Here is a 24,463-nt window from a genome sequence, read left to right as displayed (position 1 = left end):
GGCAAGCCAGGACTTAAAAACCTCTAAGGATGGAGATTCCACCACCTCTCTAGGTAACACATTTCAGTTCTTCACCACCCTCTTGGTGAAACAGTTTTTCCTAATTTCTAACCTACACCTCTTCCTCTGTAACTTCAGACTATTGCTCCTTGTTCTGTCATCTGTCACCAATGACAAGTCTCTCTCCATCCTCTTTAGAGCCCCCTTTCAGGAAGTTGAAGGCTGCTATCAAATCGCCCCTTTGTCTTCTCTTCTGCAAACTAAATAAGCCCAAATCACAGAATCATAGGGCTGGAAGGGACCTCAGGAGCGTAATACAATACATCTTCCTCACAGGGGGTCTACCCTAAGCCACACTCAAGTGGTAGCAGAAGCTTAGTCTTTGGATATCCACAGAGCTCTAGCCTTTTACATTGAGGACCCAAAACCATTCAGAAAGTCCATTCAACTGCTGGTTGCTGTGGTAGACAAGATCAAGGGTCTTCCTGTCTCCCCCCAATGAGTTTTGTTGTGGATCACATCCTGATGGTCTGAAGAAGTGGGTCTGGCCACAAAAGCTGACCTAATTATTTTGTTAGTCTTTAAAGTGCTACTTTGCTGCTTTTTTGTTTTGATAGTATATAGACTAGCACAGCTTTCTCTCCGTTACTATCCTGCATACCGGAGATCTACAACCTGCTCCTCTGCTCATGGCCCATTCCAAATAGGGTGCAAACTTCTTCAGCTGCGTTCCTTGCACAGTTTCCCACTTGGGAAATATGAAGAGTGGCAACATGGTTCTCCATATATACTTTCAGTATGCATTATATGATTACGCAACAGGCCAGAGATGGAGCAGTGCTCCAGTCAGTGGACATCTGAACTCTGACCCGAATTCAGCTTAGCTTGGTAGTCACCTGACTGGAACTGACATGAACAAACACTCAAAGAAGTTATTCAAATTCTCATAACTGTTATTCTTCAAAATGCATTGTTCATGTCCATCCCAATACCCACCCACCTGCCTGCCCCTCTATTGGAGTAGCCAGCAAGGTACTGAGGAGGTTGGCAGATCTACATCGGACTCCATGCAGGCATGATTCAAGGGAGAGCCCAGACTGATACTATGGATACTGATAAGGGAGAATCTTATGGCTGTTGTGTGCTGATCCAAATGGACATAAGCGACACCTCTCAAAGAACAAATTATGAGAAAGCGAATAACCATTTTTTTCCAATTCAGATAAATATTTCAATCTGAGTCTTCATCGGAGATGCGGTTGGAATAAAGAACTCTGCTAAAAAGTATGTTACAGAAACATCCTGAATTTACTTTTCTTAGAAGGGAGAAGATACAAATTATATTGTTACAATGACACATTTGCATGCCTTTCATAACTGTGGCAGTGCTCTCTGCAAAGATAAACCCATATTAGCTCCACCTGACCGCCTTCTAATTGATGAGGGTGCAAGCCAGGACGTGAATTCCGCGCAACAGCGTGACAAGCCAGAAACAGCCAGCAGTGGTGGAAGAGTTGCTAACAGTTTGAGCCTTTGCAGGGAGTGCAGTGCATACAAACTGGTCTAATACCCTGAGCGTGCATGTTGGATGCTGCAGCACTAGGAAATTTAAAATAGACAAATTGATCCTGGAAAACAGCACTCAAAATTCTGTCAGACCAACTGTATTCATACATGAGCTCGTCCTTAAACAGGTTTACTACCCTGGCCTTAAACCGTGGGGTTGGACTTGGCTTTAGGGATTTTTTTTTTTAAATTTACATTATGATTGTATGCAGTACTAGACCAATGAAACTGCGAAACTGACAGAGACGTACCGGGATCAATGCAAGACAAATAGTGTCTTTTCCCACCAACCTGACAGTGTCTTAGCACAAAGATTTCCTCAAAATTAGCCTCAGTATATTAAAAAAAAAAAAAAAAAAAAAAAAACAAAACACACACACTCTAAGAATCTAACCTAAGGATTGTGGCTGGCAAAAAGAGGAAGTTATAATTTAGTAAGTGTTGTATACCACCCCAAACCTGTATAAAGCTTTTGCCACCATTCAAATCACACAGTGGCATTTTTTGAATTAAATATCCCATAAGTAATAACTCCAGTTTGAATAATTTAGTAGATATCCTACAAATTGTAGGACATGTCCTACATCCATTGAAAGAAATATGTAACAGTCCATAATCATGTGAGTTCAGACAAATGCTGTTGGCATATTTCCTGAAGTTTCTCTCAACACATAGCCTGAACTGGCTAGGATTAATCTATTCCATGTTTGTAGGTTTAGGCCAAAGAATTAAAAGATTTCACATTAAAAAAAGGCAGAAAGAGAACTTTTGAAAGGAATTTAAAAAGATGCCAAAAAACAGTGGCACAGTCTCAAGAAATAGTCTATAGTCTCCAAGGGAGACTAAGAAGGATTATTTGAAAATACTCTTGTTTAAAGATGTAAAATGAGAATTCTCAGTACCTCACATGATTAGAAGCTACCCCTTGGAATAGTAAACGTGCAAAGAGTTACCTGTTTTGAACATGGGATGTTGCTGTTATTTTTCTCCATTAGGGCCCATTTCAAAATATTTGGCAAGGATGGAGATTTCCATGTTGGCCAAGGGTTGACAAACTTTCCATCTTTACCTCTTTTTGATTTAGTTACATCTTCCTCTAATCTGTAATCCAGTCTGAAGCTTTTTCTGGATGTCCTGGAGGAGTTGCTGCCTCTGGAACTTCGACTTGAATTTTGTCGTTTTCTTACTGACTCCTTAGGATAATGGTTACATGCAGTCAAAGGTTGTTCCTCATCTGCCTTCTCATCCATGTCATTTGGTGAAGAGCTGAAGCGTATTTTTAAATTAATCAATCAATCTCGTCTTTGACTAACATTAACTTTCATAACATTAAAAACTTTCCCACACTGCCACCACAAAGAAACTGCAAATTGGAAAGTGCGGCATTATTTTACATGCAACTTTACTTTAAGAACAGTTTGTAATTCAGCCAGGATCTTCCTTCCTGGTAGGCAGAACTTTAGAACTCAGCCCTATGGCACACTAAGTACAAAAGAGGGAGATGTTCTTTAATTTCACATATTGGCAGAGTACCAAACTCCTCCGAAAGTTTATTTAACACAATGTAATATGATCCTACAAGGTTGTCCTTGAGATTATTGAACTATGAAGTATTTTATGACCTAACTTCATACCTTTGTTCTGTAATAAAAACTGCAGTGTTATGTAGCAATAAAGATACTTCTGTTAGAAACACGTCACCAAAGAATGCATCTGTATATAATATGAACAAAATGTATGAACCACAAAGAGTTCTTTGGTGCCTCAAGATAGAATTCCTATATTGTCTAAAATACAGCTGAAAATTCAGTTATACTTAACTAGCATAATTAAAATAAAGCCAGTTGTCTGAAGAATGAGCCACGTCCCATGAAACTAGCCATCCAAAGGATGAGCTGCAGAAGTGGGGTCCACTGCGGAGGCTGGACCCTGGACTCGTACAATAGGCCCAATGTTTGTTTATTTGCAGAATTTAGTTAGTATTATATATCTTGAAAGTGTTCTACAAATAGTACTTTAATTTTAGCAACACTGTGAGGTTAATATCCTTATTTGACAATTGGAAAAACAAATTAATTGAACTATAGCTATAGCTTGAGGACATTTCATAGCAGCAATTAGAAATGGTAGTAAAGAGCGCCTACCCCATGTTGTATTCACAACATTGTTATGCTGCATGCTAAGCATGCATCCTCAACAGCATGGGTGGGCAATAATTTTCGATGAGTGGGGCACTCCAAGAATTTAGTAAGTGGGCAAGGTCTTCACTCTTCCGTGATATTAATGGAGATGGTATGAGATCTAGGATGGAAGGTTGGGTGCAGAAGGGACATTGGAATAGAAAACTGTGGTGCAGGAGGGGTTGTAAGGTCCGTCCTGGAGGAGGGGTGTAGGAGGAGGCGCAGGATCTGGGAGTGATGGAGAGGTTTGGGTTACGACCTAGATCAGGAGATTGGGATGCAGGGTCTGGGAGGGAGTGAAGATTGTGACCTGGAGAGAAAACTGGGCTGGGGTGCTAAGTGCAGGCTATGGCCAGGAGATGATTACCTTAGATGGCTCTCAGCCAGTGGCCCACTGGGACCCAAAGGCAGTTGGCTGTGGGGGGCCATGCGTTTTCTGAGCACCATGCATTCCTTGACGAAGAAGCACCTTCCACATGCTATCTGCACCACAGGAGTGGCCCAGGCAGCTTGTTTGCAGTCAATGGGAGATGCAAGACTATGCTGGGGGTGGGATCAGGGGCAGTGTACAAAGCCCCCCAGAGAACACATGACCTCTGCAGCCAGCCACTATGAGCAGCATTGTGGGATGCAGCAGGCAGGTAGCCCGTCTGAGACTCCCATTGGGACATGACCAGGTAACAGGCCTGCCAGACTACTTGATCTGGCCAACTCCAGACTGGGGATCATATTTTGCCTGGCTGTGCACTACAGTTTAGGAATTTGGAGAAAACAGCACAAGCTCAGCAGGACCCCAACGTATGTGGAGAGAAACTCAAAGTGATGAGTGACTTTAACAACTACAGTTTAAGAAAGTTTCATATATTTATTTTGTATGAAATTTTCAATCCCCTACCAACATTTAGACCGTCAGGGGTCCCTACCCCACTCCACACTTCGAGTGCAGAAAGTGGGACCCTGCAGAGACTGGAGACACCTTGCCCATGCACAGCCTTTGCTTAAAAGCTCCCCAAGGTCACCGATTCCGTGGATACTGGAAAGTAGGCTGCCACCACCCAGGTATGATAAAAGAGACCCTTAACCAAGAAGATACACCTGGGGTTATCTTCCTAGGGGCACCCCAAGTTCTTAACCCTCCCTCCAGAGAGCGATCAAACACAAAAAAAAAAAAAACACAATTCAGTAGCTGATCGTTTGGTCTAAGGCACAGACTCTTCTTAGGACACAGGGATCAGATTAGTTGCTTAAAACAGAGATTTATTCACAAAAACAAGAGGAAATAAATCATGGGTTGCACACAGAGAAAGATATTTCCCTGGGATTTAGCCTAAAAGGTATAGGGGAAAACATCAAGTCAAATAACAGCACAAAAGTGAATACCGAGCAGAGAAGTCCAACCAAATTTAAAATAAAATACAACCTAAACAAGTCTAACTATATATTTCCCTTGTACTTATATCTCTATGGCTGATTTTGCAATGGTCAGGATATTTCTGATTTTTCATTCCAATTGCCTGGCAGACATTTCCCTGTGGGTCTTTCTCCCTGCTGTATGCAGAGACAAAAGTGCTGGGAACTGTAATTGTTCTCAGTTTAAACAGAATTACTTAACTGCCATTGGGTCACCTGGGATTCAGGTTACCTCAGAAGATAAACCCCCTCCCTGCACTCATTCATGACTTTTCCCTCAAATTACAACAGTGGGATGACATCCACACTGGCTATAGTTTCCTTTAGGAGGTCTAGGAAAACATAATTAATAAGATACATGCACACACAAACATTACTATGAATTATATGAAGAACCAACAAAAACACTTTTACATTTGTGTAGTACGAGGCCTGATATACAGGAAGATTCCTAAGTAGCTGAGTCTGGAAACCCCTCACAAGAGAGGAAGTTACTTTGTTAGAAGCTGCTGAAATGCGTTTATGTCAAAGCTGAAGTGTTGGACAGCCAAACTCCATCGAATGAGCCTTTGGTTAGGCTCCTTAGCTGTGTGAAGCCACTTTAGTGCAGAATGGTCAGCTTGTAGATGAAATTTACTCATCCCCATACATATGGCTGTAGCTTCTCTGAAGCATACACAATAGCATAGCATTGTTTTTCAGTGATACATCAGTGGCTCTTCCTCTCGAAGAGTTTTTTGCTGAGAAACATGATAGGGTGAAATTGTTGATCTGGACCTTTCTGCATTAGAACTGCTCCCACACCACGCTCCCACACATCTGTGGTGACGATGAAAGGATTGTCATAGCCTGGGGCTCTTAGTACAGGCATTGGGACAGCCTAAATCTGCTCGAAAGCTTTCTGGCACTGTTCACTCCACTTGAGCACATTTGGTTCTTTCTTTTTGATCAAGTCAGTTAGTGGAGCAGCGATTTGACTGTAGTACCCAGCCAAGCCTAGGAAAGATTGGACCGGTTTGTTTGATTTGGGAACCGGTCAATTGTGGATAACCTCTACTTTTGCCTATAGAGGGTTGATAGTTCCTTGACCCACCTGGTGTGCAAGGTAAGTCACCTTGTGGAGGCCGATATGATGTTTTTTAGCCTTAACAGTCAGCCCTGCTTCCTTCATGCTCTGGAAGATAGCTTGGAGGTACTTGAGATGTTCTGCCCATGAATCAGAGAATACAACCACATCATCCAGATAGGCTACATCAAATTCACCAAATCCCACCAGCAGACTGCCTGCAAGTCTTCTGAAGGTTTCCGGTGCTGACAATAGCCCAAAAGGGAGAACACCAAGTTATACAGCCCCACATGGGTAACGAAGGCTGACTTTTGCTTGGCTGATTTATCCAAAAGGTATTTGCCAGTATCCATTGGTTAAGTCTAAGATGGAAATGAACTGGGTGTGTCCCAGTTTCTCCAATAGCTCATCTGTATGTGGCATTGTCTAGTTATCTGGGTGAGTTACAGCATTCAGCTTACAGTGGCCACACAAAACCACATTTCCCCATCCGGTTTGGGAACTAGGGCTACTGGAGAAGCCCAGGCACTATCAGAAGGACAAATTACACCCATCTCTAGCATGTCTTTGATCTCCTTCTCTATAGCTGCTTTGGATGCAGGAGCCATTCAGTAGGGTTGGACTCTGACTGAGCGTCACCTGTGTTAATGGAGTGAACCCCTTTTTGTTCATCCCAGGGTGGCTGAAAACATCAAGGTGTACCTGGTGCACAGCTTCATGATCAGCCCCCTCTGCTCCCAACTAAGGTTCATGGAAACGGTTACCTCTTCTACTCCACCCTTGTCCTTCATGGCACAGTAGGCTCCTTCCAGCCATTCAGCAACTTCCCTCTCCTGTGCAACAAACTGAAGAACCTCAACTTCTCAGGAATAAAGGGCTTTAGAGAAAAAACATGATATGCCTTATGTTTAGGGTCAGGGAAAGTGATGAGGTAATTAACTGCACCTAGGTGCTTTTGGACTGTGAACAACCCATCACAGGATGCTTTCACCTTGTTGATCTGGAGCGCCTTCATGACCATGACCTGTTTCTCCTACCTTGAAGGACCACTCCGTGGTATGCTTATCAGACCAGGCCTTTTGCTCTTGCTGAGCCGTCTGCAAATTTTCATGAGCCAGCTTTAGAGAGTCTCTAAGGGTATTCTGTAGGTTGGTTACAAAATCCTAAACACTAGTCTCTGGAGGAGGATTAGCCCCCTCCCATTGCTGCCTTACCAGCTGGCAAAGTTTGAACGGTAAGAATCCCAGACTGGGATGTGGGACTTCTCTAAAGGCAAACAGTAGCTGTTGTAACACCAAGTGTCTATCACTGGAGCATTCGATCACAAATTTATGTATCATGGCCTGCAACATTCCATTAAATCTCTCCACAAGGCCATATGTTTTATGGTGGTAGGGAGTGGCAACAAGGTGTTTGGCCTCATAAGCTTCCCAGAGACGTTTCATAGCCTCGGCTAGGAAATTAGTCCCAGAATCCATGAGGATCTCTGAGGGCCGACTTACCCGGCAAAAATAATGCTTAATGACTGGCACATGTTCTTGGCTGTAATGCTCCCTAGACCGACTGCTTCAGGCCACCGTGTGGCAAAATCCAAAAGAGTCAGTATGAACTGCTTCCCTCTTGAGGTCTTTTAAGGGAAAGGATCCATAATATCCACAGCTACATGCTGAAATGGGACCTCTATTATGGGAAGTGGCTGGAGAGGTGCCTTGACCTGATATTGGGGTTTCCGCATCTGCTGGCACACCTCACAAGACCAGACATAGTTAGACATATCCTTGCCCATCCCCTCCCAGTGGAACGGCTTTTCTAGTTGGTCCTTGGTTCTGTTCATCCCAGAATGACCATTAGGGTGATTGCGGGCTAAGCTTAAGAGCTCTTCCCTGTACTTAGTTGGAGCTACCAACTGTCTCCGAGGATGCCAATCCTCCTTGCACCCACCAGAAAGTCTTATATAGAAGTTCTCTTTCTATCACAAACCTGGACCTGTTAGAGCTGAGTGGTGATGGGTCACTCCAGGATACCATCCAAGCTCCCCTGAGGCTCTCATCAGCTTCCTGCTCTGCCTGGAATCACTCTGTTGTTGCCAGAGATGTCAGCTTCCTACTGGGTTGTGGTCTTGAGCTGGGCCCTCTGGAAGTGATGCACATGCGATGGGTATCTCAGCTGGTTGGGAACCACTTTCCAGTGTAGACATAGCCTGTGTTTTCCCAGATACTAAACTACATGGTAACTACATATAGTTGAACACAAGCCTTAATCCTTCTTTGTGAACCCTTTCTGCTTCTATATGCCAGTCTTGTACATTTGAATTTCCCTGTACTTCTCTTAAGGTGGGATATGATCAAGTCTGATGGCCTTTCCATTGGATACTGGCTCTTCCAGTTTGAAGTTCTGCATACTTTCTAGAGCTTCAGAATGCACACAATATTAATTAAATTTTACATAATGATTTAACATACAAATACACATCCTGGAATATCCGATTGTTAATTAGGAAGTGTACAACACTTGGTGATCTCTCTAAAGCCACAAGAAAATGAATACAAAGAAACTTAAATTAATCCAACGTTATGGTTGAAAGTTTACACAGATAAAAGCCTGGGGCAGTAATCTTGACCTGATATGGATGTATGTAGCTATTTATTTGACTGTATGCGGTTTTCTTTTATGCCTTAATAGTGTATGCATGTGCAATAAAACAGAGGAATGACTGATGTGGGAACCATCTCCAACACTCATCAAGTAGGTCATCTGTTATGTCACAAGTAATTAATTTCAATAATTCGCAATTGGCTATTCTTATAGCCTGGAAAGTGGAATCTACCTTAAAAGTCAGAGGTCCACAACTATAATGGGCTATATTGACATTAAACTGCTTTTGTTGGTGCATAAAATCTTAGTTGTAATTCTATATCAATATAGATGTTTGCATATGGTTGTGCAAGGGCAGAGTGAATTCTAGCCACTCGGGTACTAGAAGTGTGTTTTGTTAAAAGAACACCACATCTCTTAACTAATTTGACTAAATTAATGCTAAATACAATGGAGAAATTTCTTTTAAATTATAAATTAGTGGACTTATTTAAAAGCATTCTTTTAAAAGTGATCCTTGAGTACACAAAGTTTGGAAGTCGCTAAGTTAATGTACAAATGTCTCCGAGTACCTGAGTTCAAGCCTGATTATTTGGTGAAAAGTTTATGCAGTTCAGAATATGTGGAGGGCTCATTCCAGATCTCTAAACGGCACAATTCTCAGACTGGATGTGGGAATGGTTCTTGACCGTGATAAAAGGTATAACAGCTTTATAATTGTAAAGGGAAGTTTCCATGCAGGATACAGGTACTGCTATTGTTATTTATAGTCAGTGCGTTTTTTGGAAAAAAAAAAAGTGGGGGGGTGGGGGGGGAGCTGGTACTCTGCTGGCTCCCTGCCCCCCAACCAGCCAATCCCATGGCTGGGGCTGCCATGGTGCCATTACACAATATCGGCAAGTATTGACACAAAAAAAGCATGGCTTATAGTCAGTACCATCCATCTTAATTCATGAATGCGAGATCTCCCCTGCACACACACATCCCCACATTTTTTGGAAGCATCTAATCAAGATATTACCCTATCAGGATAGGCTATTTCCAAACATATTGCATACATATTGCATACCATTGCAAAGGTTGTTTGCGTGTGTATTTGAATAGCAGTATCATCCACGTCTCACATCCGTACAAGCTACTAAATATACAAGTGTTCAAGACACTCAGCTTTGTTCCTAAGCTAATCGCTTTGCTTTTCCAGATCTTATCCATCACCTTCAAACTCACTCTTGCTTTCAGTATTCTAGTTGCTATCTTCTTCTTCTTACAGTCTAAATCATACCTTATGTTGCTACCCAGATATGTGAGCTTCCCTACATTCTCAAGTTCAATCCCATCTACACTGATCTTCCTTGTTTCCAAATACCATTGTTTTTGTTTTATCAATGTTCATAATCATTCCATACTGCTTCCCTTCTTCATTTAGCACCTGCACCATTTTTGCTAGCTTATCTTCATCTTCTTCAATTATAATTACATCATTTGTGAAACTCAAGTTGTTGATTCTCATCCTGTGCATGATGATATCCCTTCTACTTCTTCCTTGGATCTTGTCCATCGCTCTCTCTAGGTACATGATGAAGATACTCAGCAATATCGGATCTCCTTGTCTCGTACCTCTACTCATTCTAAACCAACTTCTTCCCAACTCTCCGCACATTCTTACCACTGCCTGTGCATTGTAGTGGATATCCTTCAGTCTGCTATCCATGTCATATGACTCCACCACCACCCAAGTCACTTTCTGATATAGACTGTCAAATGCCTTCTGAAAAGCAATGAAAGAATGGTAGATGTTCTTGTTCTTTCATCAAGTTTCCTCTATCAATCTTAGTGCATATAGTTACATATAAAACAGAGACAGCACATATGCCTGCTTTTTCTCTATCCCACTGCCACCGTCTTAGTGGGCACAAAATTTCTGAGCTGAAAGAATTCTACTGCCTTGTGCCAGGAAGCATATAATTCAGCAGCTTTCCTGCAAGCATTCCACAAACACAAAAACAAAACGTACCTTTGGGATGAGTCCAAGCATACAAATTTTCAACTGAAATGGAATTTATTACAAAATTAGGGACCATGGGCAGCAAGTTTAAGAGGCAAGGGGAGACAATGCCTTAGCTGGCTCTTACTGCTCAACTCCTCCCCTCTTCTTATCCCTATTCTGACTATACCTGAAGGCTCCCATAGCAGGCTGCCACAGTTTACAGAATGGTGACTCCTCCCCCAAAGTCGATCTGTTAACTTAAAGGTGAAAAGCTTGCCAGACCCATTAGCCCAACACTGAACCTGTGAAAGAGCCATTAAGTGGTAATGAAACCATTCAATGTGTGACAAAAACTTATGTATTACTATATCTACAGCAGGGTTTCCCAACCTATGGGTCCCCATCCAAACATGGGTCCTGCTTACATTTGAAAAGGATCACTAGGTGGCCCCTTAAAGAAGCCATCCAGATTGAAATGGTCATCATCAATAACCATGGGCTTAATTTTCCATTTGTCGTCCATTCTGCAAATATGTCCAAATAGTTGTAGCTTCTGTTTTATAACCTTCTGCAGCAGGTTCTCTAGAAATGGTACTCCACTTTTTAATTGGCTAAACAGCCACCAGGCAGTTAAACCAATCAAGTACCATTTCACAGCTTCAGGGAAGGGAACTGCCCACCTGCATGTGAAAAAGGTATAGGGCAGACAGCCAAAGGAGCAGTGCCCAGCTCAGGTGAGGCAGGTGGAGGTGGGGGGGAGGGGGCAGGTTGGTAGGCTTAAGCCTGGGATTTGGGGCTGAGAGCTGGTCAGGGCTGCATTCCTGATGGATTCCAGCTGGGGGTCCCCCACATCCAGCTGGGATTCCTTGGCTAGTGTGGCTGGTCCAGGGGTTCAGGGTACCCCCAGCACCTGGCAGGAGATCCTGCAGGCTCAGGGCTCCACACCCCAACCAGCTTCCAGCTGCAGGGGTTGAGGATTCCCACCTCACCCACTGGGGTTCCCGTGGATGGTGCTGGTAGCAGGAGACTCTCCTAGCTCCCTCCAGCCCCTGAGTGACTCCTAGCCCCTCAGTGTGATTCCCCTTGCTCTCTAGCCCCCTCCAGACCCTGAATGAGACTCTACTAGCCTGAGTGTGATTCCCCTAGCCCCCTCCAGCCCGAGTGACACGTAACCCCTGAATGTGACTCCCCTAGCCCCCTCCAGACCCTGAATTTGACTCTCCTACCCCTGAGTGTGACTCCACTGGCCCCTGGTAGCTCCTGAGTGACTTCTAGCACCTCAGTTTGATTCCCCTAGCCTCTTCGTGTGACTTCCCTAGCCCAATTGTGGAGTTTAGCCTGGGAGGAGCAGTTTGGGGATGAATGTCTTTCCACCACCACAACTCTGATTAACTACAGTAAATGTAGTATTTTTATTTCATTCATATATTTCCCCTTTTCTATTAAATAAATATAAACATCAGGGGGCACAATTTAATATTCTTGCCTCAAGCACAAAACTGCTAGTTACAGCACTGCTGCCCCACCCCATTTTTGAATTGCCTTGGGTCACCAAATCTTCCTGAATTGTCAAAATGGGTGCCCATCTGGAAAAGGTTGGGAACTGCTGGTCTACAGTATCTTAGTTTAAAATTTGCTTTAAATATTGTTAGTTTGTGGCTGAAGATTATAAAATCAGATCTCTAAAAAATCCTTGCAGACATGTAGATGCGCAATCTGAATACTTCACTTTAGCCTTAAATGCTTGGATCGTCAAACATACAGTCTTCTAAATAAATTCTTCAGAAGGACCACCATTATCTAACACACAACCACACACACACAGAAGAGAGGCCTAAAAGGGATAATATTCCTTTTTTTCCAGATAGAAGTAAAAGAGAACTTCATCTGTCTACCTATCTGAACTAACTAGTTTTAAGGGAACCCTCCACCAAAATCAGTGCTTTATTAAGATATAAAATCCTTTTAAAATATGTTTCCAAATACTGTAGGCATATCAAACATAGTGAAATAAAATAATGTTCCCTTTTACTAAAAGCAATGAACTTTGTTATTAATACACTAAACTGCTTTGACTGACTAATTTTTAAATAATGTCTTTGTTTCAGTGAGTTTATATACATAGTAATCTGTAATGATTACTTTAAGAAGGCTTACGAGTGCATTCAAATATAAAATCAGCTTAGAAATACTGATGAAGAAAATGTAAGACAGAGAAGCGTTTCATCACATATTCCATAATATTGAACGTTGTATTCAGCAGAACAGCTGACCTGCCCTTACTACAAATTTTTTTGAAAATAAATTTCAAACAAACTTCAGGGTATATGAAAAAAGTGACTGACCTTTTTTATTCCCAAATGTAGTGCTTTTATTTAAGTATCTTCTGCGTCTATTCTTTACAATCTGGCATGCAGGGGAAAACATGCTCCATTAGAGATTTTAGAAGAGTGGTTCTCTTCCCCGCCCGCCCCAATGTCATTTGCTACATTTGGATCCCTGGATTTGGTGGGTGAGCAGAGAGAGGCAGAAGGGAGGAGGAGGGCCAGTGGAGAGAGGGCAAAGCAGGGCTGGAGTATAGGTGGGGCTGCAGGCTGGGGAGCTTGTCTCCCCAAGCAGCAGCTTTACACACTGCCTATATTCCACACTGCCTATGGAAAGAAATGCTCCCTGAAATCTTAACTATGGAGTCACTGCCAGATAGGATTTCACTCAAAGTGTTCTTTTCTTTCATTGTTCTTTAGCACTGAAATTGCTTAGGGCAATCAAACATAATTATGAATTTTGTTAAACTGTCTTCAAAAAGCACTTGAGGCTGTTCAAAGCAATCAGAACAGCAGATTGGCTAAACACTTCTAGTTTTACAATGTTGCCTCAAGCTGGGGAACTAATTGGTCTTCAAAGGATTCTTTTACCATTTTGAAACTGCATAAGGGGGAGAAAACATTGCTAAATGATTTCTTCAACCTATTTCATATTTTAGTAACTAGTGGGAAATTGTATATGGTGTCCTTATGTCATTATCACAATGCCTAAAAAAACCTACCACACAATTTTCTGGTGTACTCAGAAGCATACCTTTTATATCATGGTGATTCCCTAATAGAGGGGACAGGAAACATAAGTGTTTTGACTTTAAAATACAGTAAACTTTCATACCCAGCATTCTATCAGCCAGAACTCTCAAATAACCAGAATTTTCACCATAAGTAAATTTCAGTTACATTTTCCAGAAGCACAGTACAGTAAAACCTTGAGGACCACCCTCTGCCCTGCCTGCGCACCTGGGAGCCTGGAGCCAGGTACAGCAGTGCCTGATCACTTTCCAGGCTCCCGCTCAGCTGCGGGGAGCCGGGAGCCAGGCATTGCAGCAGCTGGTCAATTTCTCGGCTCCACACAGTTTCCAGGAGTCTTAAAACAGACCAGGAGCTGCTGTACCTGGCTCCTGGGGGCTGAGAGACTTCCCCCTCCCTGCCTCCCTCTTCCCCCACTCGTCCTCTGAGCTCCTGGGAGCCAGGCGCAGTAGTGCCTGGGCAGTTTCCCAGCTCCCAAGTAACTCTCTACTGTGCCTGGCTCCCAGCTCCCCAGGGGCTCAGAGGAAGAGGGAGGGCAGACGAGGGAAAGGGGAGGAAACCCCTCAGCCCCAGGGAGCAGGGAGACAGATGCAGCAGTGCCTGGTCAGTCTCCCAGCTCTCCACTGCTTGCAGGAGCCGGAAAACTGACTGGGCTGCTGCACCCAGCTCCAGGCTCCCTTTCACAGCCCCAACCCACCACCACGCTTAATCCCTCCCCACCCCCAACAAGGCTTAATCCCCACCCCCAACCCCAGGACTCACCTTTCAAAAGGAGCTCCAGTTGCTACTGCTGTTTCCCCAGCTACAGAATGTGCATTCATCAGGGAGAAAACCAGCCCCAACTTATGTGAAATTCAAGTTATGTGAAGGTCCGTGGGAAAGCAATCCTTGTGCATAGAAGCAGAAGCAGTTCATCTATGTCTAACTTTAGATCTTTTATATCTCCAATTTACGTTTCTATGCCTTAAAACAATTTCTGTACCAGAAGAGGACAAACACTACCATACAAATATAAACAATGGGAAGAAAAAAAACCCTCCACATATCACATAGTTTGGTTTTACGCTTTGGAATTAGCTAGTACCCCTTCAATTCATCAGTTCTATGTTGTCATTCAATTTTTCCTTATATATGTTAATGTTTAGATCTAGCTGACTCCACCACTTCAGTCTGAAGACCAATGCCACCTCTTCACTGCTCTCAGGAATATACCTCCTCAAATTATTCTGACACGTTCTTTCAAGTTAAACCTATCCCCTAATTCTGGTTCATCCAATCAACTCAAATAGTTGACAGCTAATTTACTAGTTTTCATAAACTATTTTACATACTTTTACCATTTAACATCTTAATCACTTTTGCATCCAAATACCATAAATTTTGCCTCTCTCCCCAGCAGAAATCCATGCATTTCTTTTATCATTTTAGTTTCACTATGCTGTCTGTCTTCTCTTCAATATAAACAGCTATGAAAAAAATTAGCTGTGGACTTTTCTGAGAATTACAAGAGCAAACGCTCAACAGTTCTCCGTACTCTTCACTGCAGTTTTGAAATTAAACTTATGTTCCGGAAGAGCATGAAAAGCCACTAAGCGCAGAGATAAGCCCCATCCCCTTCTCCTTTACAAAAGCATCATAGTTAAAACCATGATTAGAAAACCAGAAAATGTAGACATAAATGACATTTCGTGCCTAGCACGACGATGACTCTGCTCCCAAAAAGATCCCAATAAGGACTGGGAACACCGCAGTCCATCTTGCTTTCCTAACCAAACAGATTCTTTTATTGTGTCCATAACTCTAAACCAAGACCGTTCTTCATCCACTTCAGTGGGACCCTCCAAACAGTTTGCCATTACTGAGTTGAGAGGTAATTCCTGCTGACTTTTATGTTAAAGTAGCACTTTTTCCATAAGGATAACAAAAGCACATTGATGACACTAAGATGAATGAAAACAAATACATTTATTTCTCATGGTCAAACAATGTATTTTTCTCTAATCTCATTCTTGGAAATGGCTGAAGCATTTATGCTGAATTACACATACCCACACCCACACACACCCCCCAGCATGGAACACAAGCAACTGAAAACAGAGAAGTGTCTGGCAACTTTAAGTATAAATGGTGCTACCAGCTTCAGCTATGATATTTTACCATTAATTACACAAGTCTTTTTTATATATGCCAACATCATAGTATTATTCTGTAATATAGTAAACCACATGTCTTCTTACATGTTATTTATTCTATCAGCCTATTCTCTAGAGCAGAGAAAGGATGGCATGTTGTCCCAAAACTGTATCTATCTGCTTAGCCCCTTTACCTTATTCTTTATATCTCCAAATCTTCCTTAGTCTCTGTAGTGTTTAGCTTTGCCCTTTTAAGTAATTAATTATTATATACTAGTCATGTCCAAAACTATGCCTTCCTATATATTTGTAGAGCATTTAGCACATTTTATGTGCTTCTGTAGCACAAATAAGCAGTAAAAATATTCACGTGTTATTCCTACAATTTATTTCTCCAAGCAAATGCAGATGAAATGTAGCATATGGTGTGAATTGAAATCCTTCTTTTAGCCCATTGCCTGCAACTACTCTTAGGAACAAGCACTCAGATCCACAAAGCTATTTCCTAATGGAAGTTAGAAGCCTAAAGAGCTTTATGGTTCTGAGACAAGATGGCCAAGTGATTTACTAAGGTCATAGTGTGAACTGTGGGAATCAAAACAAGGACCCAGCTAGAATTCAATCATAGTTTAACCATATGACAGAGCTTCTCCCTGACATTTGTTAACAAAAATAAAATAATGAAAACACAAGAGCAAGAATGATTTTACAGAAACCAGAACAAGTAGGAGATACCATTACAGCAGGAGGTATGCATTAAGACACTGATTTATCACAGCACCTGGTGCTTATTAATAGCAAACAAAACAGTCTCCTGTCCAGTTGAAGAAAGTACAAGAATATAGAAGTGATTCTGGGATAAAGGGAGAAGTCAGTGATGGCTGTTTCAGTCACTTACTATGTGACAGCGAAGTGCTAAAAAGCACTATACTGTCTCTAGGCACTTCCCCAAACTACAAAATATCCAACAGCTGTATTAGGATGACAAAAGTTTTGTGAAAGCTGATGTTTATTTGCAGTACAGGCCTTTTGCTTTAATTTAGGCCATCTTGAAATCCATCAGACAAAGCCCATAGCACATTTAATCAATACTTCCCTTTCTGCAGTTCTACTACATCCCATTTACTCACATTCTTATGTCCCTAATCTTCCCTTCCACTTTTGCATACTCTGGCAGTGGTTCTAAATTTAGAGGTTATATTCCAAGGAGTCAAATTAGGCTTTTTCACCTTCCGGCACTAAGATCAATACTAGGTGTTTGGATTTCAGACACTTTCAGTACATATGCGTATCAGGTATTTCAGTTGTGGCTTATTTCTGACAAGATTTTTTTTAACTCAGCATTTCATCTGTCCAGTAAGTCAGCCCCCAAACATCATTCTTAACTGATGATCTATTAGACAAAAAAGTTAAGATAGCTCTGAAAAATTTACAAAAGAGATGCTGAAGGCCAGTCATTTTCTTATTTGAATATCAAATTTTTGGTGGCACCTTAGACAATCTTGTTTGTAACAAAATAAAACTAATGAAAAAGAGAGCACTTTCTTGGTTGCACATCTGTGTTTGCTAGCTCATTCCCCTCCCCCCAAAAAAGAAAAAAAAAGTGTTTGCTGACAGACACCAGGAAGGTATTAGAGTTACATTCCATCAATTTTAAGCTTTCATCACATGAAGACTTACTTCCTGCTACTCTGTAAGAGTTCAGTAGCATATAGTTTAAGCACATTTGACAAATACTTTGCTTAAATCTGTATTTTATTTACTGATTATCTCATTGCATTATATCAAACATTTGTATTTTTCTACTTCACATCTGTTTACAGTGCTTATTTGTTATTAGGAAAACGTGGAATAAAACAGCAATGCTGTGAGGCATACAAATGTTGTTAGGGATTATATAACATGTTTTTTCTGAATGACACTGCAGCATGTTACCATGTCAATGAAAAAGGAGACTAAAACTATAGCAACTGAGAAAATACGACCTGCTCTTCCAGGATTTCATCCACCAGCCATAGATAAAGATTCACGGTCCCAATTAAAAAATGCAGTAAACTAGTAGGCGGTCTCTAACACAGGCAATATGCAGCATCTTTGTTAGACGTAATCCATTTCAGTTTCTCTTAAGAAGCTGGCTTTCCATACGAAACAGAACAGCAAAATTAGCTATAAAACTAGAATGGATCATACACTTGAAAACACTGTAGTAAATCACTTGCTGGCAAGGAGATGGCTTAAGTGATTCAGTTGACTTTGTACATTTCTTAACTTTCACCTTTTTCCAACATCAGCTAAAACTACGTTTACTCACTGACAACACAGCTGCCAGGGGCATATCATATAGATTGCCCATCATCTACCCCAGTGACATCCAGTGCACAAACACAAGCAGCATAAATAATAAGTTATGACGAGTAAAACAAAACCCAGAAGGCACCATGCACTGGCTCCTCTGCCCCAAGACCTCTAACTCTGATTTTTAACTTTCAGCATAGCAAGGAGCCTCAAGGAGCAAGATAATTTTGCAGGTGCCGAGACGCTGTGTGCACAGAACCGGGCACTCGATCAAGGCGCTTCAGGAAAGTTAGGGCAGGTGGGTGAGGTAATCTCTCTTTGGACTAACTTCTGCGGATGGGAGTGACGAGCTAGTGCTTCGGCTCCTCGCTCTCCTTGGGCGAGCGCCCGTCCTGAGCCCCCGCAGGGCAAGGGGGGCACCTAAGGCGCTTCGCTGCCTTCCCTACGCGCAGGGCTTGCCCAGGGCGCCCCGAGACAGAAGCTGTCAGCCCAGAGCCAGGGAGCGAGTTCTCAACGATGCCCGCACCCCTGGGTCGGTCCCACGCCCCCTCTCGCCGCGCACCACAGAGAGACCCCGGGCCGAGCTCTCCTCACCGCTCGGGCTGCGGCTGAGCACCGTCGTCCTCCTCCTCCTCCATGGCGCTGCTGCTACTCCTCCTCTGCCCCGGCTGCTCCGCGACTCCCCAGCAGAGGCCGTTACGCGGCGCCGGCGGCTGCTGCCTTCTGCCTAACCAACCCGCCGCTGGGGGCAGCGCCAAGAGCTCCAGGCAGCAGCTCCATAGCGCCCTACTTTTCACCATGGTGGCGCCTGCGCCTGCGCCTCCTTCCCGGAGCCATCACCTAACTGCCCTTCCCCCACCCCGCGTTCCCCTAAAAGGGCTCAGCCGGACCTGCTACCGCCCCCTCACTGTGCTGCGGGACATATGAAGCAGCCCGTTACCGCTCACCTTTACCAAGATAGCGGCTCTCCACAGGTGAGTTGGTGACGCGGCCATCTTGGTAAAGGCAGAAGCACCCGGCCCTCCCGCCACCGGTAGCGAGGGGACCGGCTGTGTGACGTGTCAGGGCTGCTCTGGCGTCACCGGGGCGCTCTGTGCCTGCCCCCATCTGCTAGGTGCCTAAGTCCTGTTCTCGTGGAGGGGCTCCGGGAAATCTGTGAGAAGGAAGGCGCGCAGCCGCAGTCGGCCCGATGGGGAGGGGAAGGAAGCCTGAGTGGCGGGTCCGTGGCGCGGGTGGGGTGAGTCACTTCACAATACAGCCTGAGGGGTAGCAGCACCCAGGCAGTGTGTGACTCACTAACGACTGGGTCACTGTTTACTAGTGCCGTAGCCGCTGGGTACTAATTTATAGGGCTTGATGTTATCTTAGCCGCAGCAGTGGGTGCAGCTATTCTGGGTCCCTATATAGAGGTCAGGGTTTGAGGGCTGTGAATAAAGGCAGTGGAGATCTATGCAGTCTGCCATTTGTAATTTCCATGGGGAACCTCTCTTTTAGCTGACAAAGGAGGAGCGGTGAGTCATACTCGTGCAGCTAGAAACCTGCCCCCTACTGCCTGCATCATCAGACTGTGTTAATAGAAGCAGAAGAAAGGTCATACTGGGTCAGAACAATGGTTCTCCCAGCCCCATGTCTTATTTGCTGGCAGTGGCTGGTGCCAGATGCTTCAGGGGAAGGAACAGCACAATTAAGCAGTGATGCATCCTCTGTCCTACCGTCTCAGCTGGCAGGGGGGATCATCAGGCTATGGCCTCATCACTTAAAAGTGATCACTTTTTACCAGTCAGAAGCAGGGGCGACGTGGTGGGTGCACAAAGGGCCACATGCACCCCCCAAGGTCGGAGAGACCAACCAGCTTGCCCCACTAGTCTTGTGGGCTGCCTCAGCTAGGAGAAGAGGTGTGGCAGAACAAAGGTGGGACAAGGTGGAACCTGGAATGGCAGGGGGTTGTCCTGGCCCTTCCCCATGTGGCGGGTGGCACCTCTCCATCCCCTTCCATCAATCACCTCTGGTGATGAGGAGCAACTGTGGGTAGGTGGCAGAGAGAGGGAATGGGTGGTGCAAAGGCAGGTGATTTGGGAGATAGGGCAGCCCAGGAGCGAGGCCTCAGTATGAAGGAGATGGAGCCGTGGTTTGGACTCTTCCAGTGGTTGACTGTACATTGTGTGAAGTGTTTCCTTATGTTAGTTTGAAATAAGCCACTATTAATTTCTCTGTGACCCCGTGGTTCTTGTGTTATATGAGGGGGTAAATAACACTCCCTATACACTTTCTCCACACCTTTTACAATTTTTATGGACCTCTATCATGTCATCATCTCTTTTCTAAACTTCAGAGTCTGTGAAATCTCTCTTCATATGAATGCTGTTCTATCTTAATCAGTTTTATGCCCTTTTCTGTACTTTTTCTGATACTCATACTTCTTTTTGAAAAATAGCATCAGAACTTCACATTGTATTCAAACTGAGGGTGTATTGTGGATTAGTATACTGACATCATATCTTCTGATTTATCTTCCCCTTTCCTAATTTTTCCTACCACTGTGTTAGCTATTTTGCCTGCTGCTGTACTGAGTATATATTTTCACAGAATTACACAATTATGCTTAGATCACTTTCTTGGATGGTAAATTAATTCAGTATGTATGATTTATATTTGTGGTTGAGATTATGTTTTCCAATGTGCATCACTTTGCATTTATAAATATTGAATTTTGTCGGCTTTTTTGTTGCCTAGTCAGCCAGTTTTATGAGATCCCTTTGTAATTCTTCACAGTCAGGTTTGGACTTAATTATCTTGAGTAATTGTTGTATTTTGACTACCCCCCCTTCACAAGTCCCAATCAATAGAAACAGAACTTGAAAGTACTTTTCTGTATTTCCTGGAATGTCTGAGCCCCATTTTTCATGTAGGGTTGCCAACTTTCTGACTGCAGAAAACTGAACAACCTTGCATTCCCCGCTAACCTCCTTAGGCCCCACCCCTGCCCTGCACCTTCTTTGAGACCCTGCCCCCTGCTCACTCCATTCCCCGCGCCTTCCATCACTTGCTGTCCCTGATCCTTGCTCACTCATTCATTTTTACTGGGCTGGGGCAGGGGATTGGAGTGCAGGAGCTGGTGAGATGTCCAGCAGTAGGTGCAGGCTCTGGTGTGGGGCTGGGGATAAGATGTTTGGTGTGCAGGAGGGTGCTTCAGCCTAGAATCCAGTGATTCATAGGGCAGGAGGGGGTTCAGGGCTGGGGCTGGAGGTTGGCCATGGGAGGGGCTGAGGGGTGCACACTCTGTGTAGCACTTATGTCAGCTGACTCCTGGAAATGGTGGCATATCCTCTCTTCAGCTCCTAGGATACCCAGCCAGATGGCTGTACCTCCCAGCCTCAGCTCTCACTCCCTCCCACCCCCAAGTAGAAATTTGGCAACTCTTCCCCAAAACCTTCAGAGGGCAAAATAATCAGCAAAAATTACCCCCATCAAGCCTGCGCCCATTGATAGTGTATGCACCAGTTGAGGCTGAGCCTCCCCGACCTATTATCTCTGCGGCTGTGCTCCTGATATTACAACAGACTATCTGAGAAATCTTTTACATATATTATTTTTAAGGTACAGATCCAGATTCACCACCAAATACTGTTCCCTCTCCCACACTAGTCTATCACAAGAATAGATAGTAGGGTCTTTAGGTCAGTGTCCTTGGGCCTGGTTCTTTTGTCTCTTATATCAGTTTAAAATAAAGGTGATACTTTTGAAATCAATGGGATTACTCCAATGTGAAACTAGGGAAAGAGTGAGTAAAATAAGGTTCTTTGTCTTGCTTGTAAAGCATTATGTAAAATCAATAATAATGCTCCATGGACTTGGTTTTGTTTTATGGAAGGTGAGTACATATTGCCACATATAAACAAATCAGCTACTGTGGGCAGGACTAAATGTTAATTTTTGTATTTTGTAAACATTATAGCTTTTGGATTTAAGCAAACTACATGTTGCCAAATTAAACAGAAGGAAAAAGTAATGACAGAAAACTTACTGTAGCGAACCCATTGTGTAGAAAAAGTAAGGTGCTTGATAGTCTCAGGAAAAATATGAGTTCACTCTGTGCAAATATTCAGGTGAATCCAGAACCGTCCTTCATTTCTGCCTTTGTCCCACTCCTACAAACCAACATTCTTCCAATTTAATTATATCAAAAAGGGGATCATTTACACTGAAAAATCAGGAGGTTCCTCTATTTTAATTCTGTCTTGGCTGCTGTCGTGCTTATCACCAGTGTTCCCTGTAAGCTGAGTGTTTGGGTGGCTGCCCAGGAGAGATTCAGGTGCTGCTCAGCTCTTTAGCAGAATTCCCACAGCCATCCATAACGGGTAGCACATGTTTCTAATGGCAGTGAACACCCGCACATTCCTCAGTGCACATAACAAAATTTATGCTCCCCAGGCCTCACAGAGAGTGTGTAGAGGATATAGTACATGGGTGCGGAGCTAGTCTGCACAAACTAAGCCACTCTGCACTGGACAGGGAAAGATGGAAGGAAATAGTGAGGGAGGCATTGGACGCCAACAGGTGCCGAGTCCATGGTTGTTGTTGATGGATGGAAAAAATTAGAGAGAATACTGTGTATGACCTTGGACAATTCTGAGCTCCTTGGATCAAATTATTCTATTTCCAGTAGAGTAACTCCAGACCCAAAAAGCTCAGTCAACACAACTGGGGATACTGAGTAAGTGAAGAAAAGAACAGTCATCACTGAAAAACATATGTTGCATCTTAACTGAGTTGTTCAAGGTAATGACATTTCAGAGAAAGTAGAGAAGCAACTCATAATTATTTGAAATGTATGAAGACATCTTCACACAATATAGTGACAAGGTATTTACTAAAAATATAACATTCAGAAATTTTCTCCAGGATAATTAAATGTCTCCCAAAAAGTGTTACTATCTTTTTCCAAAGGTTAAGCCAAGATAGTTGTAATTTCTTTAAAAGTTTTAGGTTACAGATATATTTTTTTCTTGACTAAAGCAATAAATTAGTCAAATACAGAGCAGTGCTGTACAATTTTGTTAAATGTCTGCTATACATCCAAAATGCTTTGCAGAGTTAGATAATGAAATGACAAAGTTAGATAAGAAAAGGTAATAGTAGCAGGCAAGAGTAATTAAGAAGAATAGGCAAGGAACAAAGATTTAAATAAAGCAGAGAAATTACAGGAAGGTGTTCAGGCAGATGGAGTTTTAAAGGAGGTATTACACTAAAAGGCAGATTGCATTCATAGACAGAGAATAATTCAGTGAAGTATAAATTAAAGGATCAGAGTGTAGTGTAGAGATTTGGAACCAGATTCTGGTTCAGAAGAGTTATGAAGTAATCTGGGAGCTTTTAGAAACTAGAAAGGCAATTTTAAAATGGATTCTGAAGTGAATGGAGAGGTGGTAACCTGCAAATAAATTTGCGCCTTTCTTGTTCCTTTCTGATACAGCATGTGCGAGTAATAGAAGGGGTTATTTAAAATGAATAATAATAATAATAATAAAACAAGCGGCTCTTTGCCCATGAAAGCTTATGCTCCAAAATATCTGTTAGTCTATAAGGTGCCACAGGACTTCTTGTTGTTCTCGAATATGTGTCATCTTAGAAATATCAGGAATTTCAAGTCTGGTTTCCTTTAGTTTTGATGGAGGACTTAGTGGAGGCCCAGAAATGTAGGTGATAAGCTTTGTTAGAGTTTAATTGAAGGAAGTGGGGAGTTGAATATTTAAAAATAAACTTCCTATTTTCACAAGTGTTATTCAGTTGTGTAAATTAAGTGTGGTAACAAAACCAACAGAATCTAACTTCTGACTTCTGCGGAATTTGACATATAGGCATGGTTGCTCAGGAACACAGTCTATACGTAAAAATAATTTTGATTTTCAATTAAATTTAATTTTCCATATACCTGAGATACCATTCTCTTGCTACTTCTCAAGTCATCACAGCTGCTTCTGGGGAAAACAAGACCTAAATTTTAAATGTAAAAACAAGCAGAAAAAAATACCCTTTAGATTGTTCATACAGCATAAAGAGGGCAAAAGACACAGTCACTTTTCATGTCACTTTCAACTAAGGATGGGTTATTGTGGTTACATCTTCATATACATGGATAGGCAAGCAACAGGCCTGTG

At 42.9% G+C, this 24,463-nt stretch overlaps 1 protein-coding gene across 2 annotated transcripts in view; it reads right to left on the bottom strand.

The window, feature by feature from the left end:
- The window catches only part of NAPEPLD (N-acyl phosphatidylethanolamine phospholipase D), a 28,083-nt gene extending 8,631 nt beyond the window's left edge, over positions 1–19,452 (bottom strand). The window contains exons 1-2 of one of the 2 annotated variants that reach the window (XM_075016982.1): positions 18,900–19,452; positions 2,520–2,832 (exon numbers count right to left, since the gene is read on the bottom strand). In XM_075016982.1, the coding sequence (XP_074873083.1) occupies positions 2,520–2,832; positions 18,900–19,105 (519 nt within the window). In that variant the 5' untranslated portion in view covers positions 19,106–19,452. The remainder of the gene's footprint in view (positions 1–2,519; positions 2,833–18,899) is intronic. The other variant, XM_075016993.1, reaches the window with a different exon arrangement.
- Between the last annotated feature and the right edge of the window lie 5,011 nt (positions 19,453–24,463).

The sequence above is a fragment of the Carettochelys insculpta genome, chromosome 1 (assembly GCF_033958435.1).
Source record: "Carettochelys insculpta isolate YL-2023 chromosome 1, ASM3395843v1, whole genome shotgun sequence".
Lineage (NCBI taxonomy): Eukaryota > Metazoa > Chordata > Testudines > Carettochelyidae > Carettochelys > Carettochelys insculpta.
The sequence above is the reverse complement of the archived record's forward strand: the minus strand, read 5'-3'. Positions and strand labels throughout refer to the sequence as shown.